This window comes from Drosophila sechellia, chromosome 3L, assembly GCF_004382195.2.
Source record: "Drosophila sechellia strain sech25 chromosome 3L, ASM438219v1, whole genome shotgun sequence".
Lineage (NCBI taxonomy): Eukaryota > Metazoa > Arthropoda > Insecta > Diptera > Drosophilidae > Drosophila > Drosophila sechellia.
In genome coordinates, this window is record NC_045951.1 from 14,030,825 (window position 1) to 14,037,268 (window position 6,444).

Consider the following 6,444-nt stretch of genomic DNA (forward strand, 5'->3'; position numbering starts at 1 on the left):
CCAAGCAAATTGAGTGATTATCAGTTTGGCTTACCTGAAGATTTTCTTGACGAGAAGACCGGTCTCTTCGGGGGGATTTTTCCCTGCAAGTGCGTGTGGGTAAATTTTCATGGCTACGCTTTAATTATTGAATCGCTGGTCTGAGCTGGAAAGAACTGAAGTTCACTTTGCTGTCTGTCCAGCTTTTAGTTTTTGACAAACTCACTTTGCATATTAATTGAATTCGTTTAGGTTATGGCTACAAGACTTTCTACTGGAAATCAGAGATGGCAACACAAGATAAATGATTTTGGGGCGAAGGTCAAATCTCAAAGAAGATAGCTAATTAAAAAAAATTTATACGAACGAGAAATTTTGGCCAATAATTTTTTTTTAGTATATAAAAAAACCCAAAAGAATTAAGAGTAAAAATTTTAAACCAATCACTCTATCAAAAGCAAACATTCTAAATCCATTCACTCAACTGCGCTTCTTTAGCTGTTTTGATATAATGCTTATTTCATATTTATACAAACAGACCACAGCATAAACAAAACAAATTTATTATTTTATCAACTGCAAGAAATGAACCTCAAGGAAGCGGCAAACACTCGATGAGTTGTTCAGGCTAACCTCAAAATGAAATACACGTTCCGAACAAGAAATGCCTGGCAAATAACTGAAGACTTTCAAGCCATGCACGAGCACAAATTAAAACCATAAAATATTTGCAATCACAACGAAAGGACAACAGCCAGCGAAAGGGCAAATAACTAAACGGAAAACCAAGGAAAATAAATTCCCAATGGAGCAGAGTGAATGGCAAAAAGCTGGAGTGCACCGCAAAATCAAGCAAAGTACGGCTGCATTAAAGAAATTAAAGTGCCTGGCCAGGAAGTTTATTTTTCGGATCGGGGCTGAGTCCGGTCCTTGGACCTTCGGGTTCGTCCTGAACAGGCTCCCGTCTGTCGATCCTTGGCCACTTTCAATGCCGCTCCCAACAACTTAACAACTTCTGCCCCAAAGGAAAGCCGAGGAGAAAGAATTTCATGAACGGGGAGTTATATTTATGTTTTTATAGCTCAAGGGCGAACTCTGAGTTTCAGGTTAGCGGTGGATGACTTCGCCAGCTTCTTTATATTTCCCTGGAATTATTGTACCTGTAGTACTTTCGATATTATCTTTTCTAAACGAAATCAGAAAACTCTAGACTTTCTATCTATGTAATTAATTAAACTTAAGAAATTATTCCTTGTTTTTATCACTCAGCATAAAAACATGTACTCGGTTTGTTATTATCCAAACTTCGAATACGTTTTTGCAACTCATAGCTCAACAAAAAACCTCGAGAACTCACAAAAGAGAAACCAATAATTCCATAGCGGGTATCTGCAAGTCGCAAACCGCGGCAAAACCCGCTCACATGTTTTTAGCCCGTTTCCTTGCTTTTTGTCAATTTCACATGCAAGACGTTTTCATTGCCAACTGCAGACTGGAATTACTCCTGCGGGGCGAATATAGGCGGGAATGTAGCTAGGAACGTGCACAAGGATCCGGGATCCGCCGGGACGGACGGATTCCAAATGCATCCTGCACGCGGCAGTGGGGACCAGATAAAAGGAGCGATACACGAGCAAACACGGAGACCAAACAAAAACAAACAAGCCGCAGAAGAGATATTCAATGGAGCGGAGAAAGGGAGAAGGATGTACGGTGGCGAGATAGATACGTGACTTGCGGGATGGGGAAAAGGACTTCCAACGAAACCATTGCAAAAACAGCTAATAAGGCCAGAAACCTATATATATATCTTTTTATTTGCAAATTCTGTTCACATTATTATGCATGAAAGACTATACTAATTATCAATTTCCAATTAAAAAGCATAAACAATCTAATAGAAAAAATTATGTAAAATTTGTTTAAGTGTTTGATCCCCAGGCTCTTACTTTACGGCTTCATCTCGAACTGCTGTTATCCGGCATGCGCCTCACATGAAAACTCGAGCAAGTCATCAGAATTCATAGGTTGTCTTTTTTTGTACATCTTGCAGAAAACCCCCTATTTTTCAGTGCCGCACGGTTGCAATTGCAAGTTGCTGCTGCGTCAAATGCAAAATGTGATTTAATGCCCTTTGGTGTCGCATGCTAATGAGGCAAGGAAAAGTTACTTCTTTCTGCCTGCGTTGGCAACTTTTCCCTGGCACGTGCCTGGATCCAAGTCCGATTTTGGGTCCAACTTGGCTTCCAAATGCGGGTCACCCTGGTGGCTCAAAACTAGGCATTGTGACGGGAATATATTTAAAATATGTAGTAACATGCTAAATAGTTTCCCCTTCGACTTGAGTTATGAACCCTCCTCCATTTGCTAATTGTGTGGCCTGAAAACTGCAAAGTGGAGCCAAGTAGGGTCTGTGAAGTTTTGGGGGGAATAGAGAAAGGGGGAAAACTCACTGGACGTGACTGGAAATGCATATGGAAAAGTTGTCCATATGGGTTAACAGTAAAGAATTAAATTTTGTGGCATATATTAAAGGTTATGTAATGAAATTCGCACATAACTTATCGCTGTCATTATTTTTCATTTGATAGAAATTAACTTAAAATCGACTACAACAATGACCCGACCGTCAAATTCATCTTGCTTGCATTGAAAAGCTCTCTTCTAAACACTTAATCCACCCAGTTTACTACTTCCGCAGAAGTTGTCTTCCTCTTAGCCCCTTTTCCAATTGAAACGAACTTTTTCTTTTAATTGCTCCAACAGACTGGGAAAACTGTGCGGGAAAAACTGCCGCTTATCGTTTGATTTTCATTGCAAGTACTCGGAACTTGGCCGTTGGAGTTTTAGGTTTAGTTGCAAACAATATGAGAGCGGTTCCTCAGATCTCCGCAAACTTATCTGTAGGATGCACTGAAAAAAAAATTATAAAAAATAAAAAAGGTAAATATTTTGCATATTAAGATAAATTAAAATTTTTTTAATTTACATAATAAAATAGGCTAAGATTAAATTAATTTATATTCTGTGATATAAGTATACTTCGCAAATTAACAGCGTCCCCCTTTTTAGAGTGAACCACAATTAAGCGTAGTCCAAGAGGAGCTCATTACAGGCAAAAGAGAAAAAAGCGCCACTTGAAGGATTCTTTCAAACTTAGCCGCCCCTCCCATCCACTTCAATCCCGATCCCAGCTGGATTAGGGGCCAGTGGGAAGTAGGTTATAGTGGGTTACAGAAGGGGGCGTGGCTGCTGTCTGTCTGCATTTGTTGACGCCATGTCAAAGTTGCCTGCTCGGCTGACAAACATTGTCAACGCCCTTGGCCAACGTCATCATCAATGTCAGTGGCAACACCAATGCCTCCCACAATTTTCCATTTCCCACCCCCTTGGGGCTTCCAAGCTCCGCTGCCCACTCGGGACATCACTCAACTTGAGCTGAAAATTTCCCATTTTTTGTTTGTGTGGCTGACAGTCGGGAGACCCGCGATTATTTTGCTCTCCCTCGGAAAAGAAGATGGCCATCAATTTCCATAAGTTGTCATAAAAGCGGAATGTTGCCACATCTTTTAGTATATCTACATGGGGTTTGATGGCCCATTAGGACAACCAGGCGACAGTTTTAATGGGGTTTGATTTAAATTTTATGCGCATTTGTCATTAAAAATTATTATTTTACCAGCCAGCTGGTGGAAAATGTCGTAAATAAAAATAACAAGTTGGGAAGTTTTTCAAATAATAATTCCACAAAAAGGATTCTTGCAGTTTTACAAATTGAATGGATACAACTGGAAAAAAACACACAGTATAGTTAAGATCTACGTAAATTAAAATTTTAAATATTGTGGCGTTAATACTGCGAAAAAAATGTATGTAATTTAGTTAGAGAGAGGAAAATTCTTATACTCCCATACCTGCACGACAATTGAATTGATTTTATCTGTAAACTTCGCAAATTTGTTATCGCTTTCAATACCAATGTTTGTTTCTGTGACTTGTCCAGGAAAGCGCCTAATAAACAGATACTTGAAAAAAAATAGTGAACCTGTATTAAATAGTAAAACAACAAATACAAAAGTTTTTGAACCAACGAAAAGTTTGTATAAAAAATAATCAGACAATCGCGCCGGAAATTGCAAATTGTGGTTTTTTTTAATATAAAAACCATTATTTTTCAAATAAGACAATTTTTTTAATCGTATAAAATACAACTGTAAAGAAATTACGCACCCAAAAACTAAGTAAACATATAATTTATTTATCCGTTTTTATGGCGTTAGTATTGAACTGAGTGCAGCTGTCAATTATACAGCGACGAGCTTTTTCAAACTTCTTAACAAATGTTCAGATAGGTTTCGCTTGGCAGTTGTTATTCATCGATTAAATAGAAGGCATTGGCAGCATTTAACACAGAAAATGAGCACATCAATAAGGTAAGTTAGATCAGATTTTTTTAAGTTAGATTGATGTTTGCTACAAACAAGCCTATTTTCAGATCCAGCCGAGGAATCAAGCTTAGTCGGGCCTTTTCTCAGATGTATGCATTCGCATAGATTGTATTAGCTTCCGGTGCCACAAAATCATCTTAGCCTGTGCCTCTGAGTTTTTTGAGAGATTATTTCAAGAAGATTCGGACGAATTTTTGTTAAATGGAACAACTCCAGAGATTTTTCAGATATTTCTTTCTTTCTTCTTGCTTCTAACGATGACCAATTCGGCAATCTAGAACCGGATGTATTGATGTGTCTTCTGAAGTGCGCAAATATGTGGCTCGCTGTGGAAATAGAAGAAAGATGCATCGACATTCTATTAGATCTATACCCTGACATGGATCCGGATGCCCTTATTGAACTTTTTGCAGTGTCGCATTGTGTGGATCAAAAACTATTAATGGAACAGTCTATTGGAGTATGTATTTACTAAAAACGATATACTATTCTTAAAACATTACATGCAGGTCCTGCAACATAAATGGAGAAACGAAATGGACTGTCCATCAACTGTCAGAATGGAGATCGACTGCTTTGAAGAATATTGTAAAAACACCTCGGAAATGTTTTCTGCGCGTAGACGCTTTGTGATGGTGGAAAACTGGATAAAAGGGAATGAATTCAATAATAGACCTTGCTCTCAAAAAGATAAAATTAACAAAATTATTAAGAGCATTAACTTTTTGAAAATGTCATTGGAGGACTTTTATAATGGTCCAGGAAAGTCTAACGTGTTGCCCGAATCAGACAAGTTCTAAATAATGTATAAACTTGCCCGTTCAAATAATGAATGGACTGTTATATTGGACGAAAGGGATCGAGATAGGTATTCGCTACCTAATTGTTTTGGTGATGAAGAAGTCGACTAAATTTGTGATTTATTTAAAGTTGATATAATTAACATTTTTTTATTTGTATTTTATTTGTTTTTTAATTAATCCGTCAGAGTTCCTTTTAAATTTTTAGAAAGCCAAAAATGGGAATTCCATTGGTAATACCTTTTTTTCCTTATCTTTATTTTATGTTTTTTCTACATATTTATGCCTTTACAACTGTACGTCCTCTTGATTGACAGTCAATACAACAATGGAAACAACTTATTTTTAGATTTAATGGGATATTTTAAGTCATTTCCAGCAGTTAAAATTGTACTGAAATCAGACACGTTTTGGAAATATACCACGTTTAATATATCCCCTTCAATTATTATGAAATATTTATTTCCACTCCCGAATATCGGCAATTAAGCCCATTTTAATTAGTCTTCTCTCCTCCGCGCCAACTCCCCTTTTCTGCTTATCAAAAAATATGCATTTAATATGTTCGCATTGCAAATTATAATATGCAAATTGATGTTGCGTATATTTAGGTTTCCCCGTTCCCTCCGCCAGAAAGGCCCCTCATTTCCTTGGGCAATTCATATGGGAAGCACGTAATCGAAATGAGCACTGAAAAGGCTACTCCAATACGTTGCCAGCTTAATTACGTTAATGTGAGGGGGCATCGAATAGATTTAATGCCAATTTTAACTAATTACCCCGTATAATTGCATATCACGCGGACGAACGTACATAATAAATGTGGGGTAATTCGAGCAATAATGCCAGGCGGAAACAAATCAAAAGAGCATAAGAATATGGCTGCGGGAAAATATCGCCAAATTCGGAGAGAGTGCATTAACTTATTCCAAGTATATTTTCCGCATGTATATCTGTCACAGTTTAAAATTGAATATGTCACCGAACCAAAACCACACAAACACACATTTAGGAAAACTCACACCCTCCTATTTGTATTCTTCTGCCGCCTCCAACTTGGCAATTTTCAAGTGACAATTTTCAACACACGCCAACAAACCAAAGCTTCTTTTCTGCACTGTAAAATATTACCACGAAATTATAAAAAAATATTTCTTTGGAAATTGCCTGGGAACTATTACTTTTTGGAATTATCTAAGGCAGAGTGTGTTTTGATG

The 6,444-nt window shown here is 37.5% G+C and overlaps 1 protein-coding gene across 1 annotated transcript; it reads left to right on the top strand.

Moving 5' to 3' along the window:
• The first annotated feature begins 4,386 nt into the window (after positions 1-4,386).
• Positions 4,387-5,827, top strand: LOC116801165. Its single transcript, XM_032719167.1, is given in 6 exon segments — positions 4,387-4,412; positions 4,475-4,494; positions 4,497-4,661; positions 4,664-4,887; positions 4,937-5,299; positions 5,301-5,827. Coding segments are annotated over 6 exon segments (855 nt in total). The 5' UTR covers positions 4,387-4,395; the 3' UTR covers positions 5,367-5,827.
• Positions 5,828-6,444: the final 617 nt, after the last annotated feature.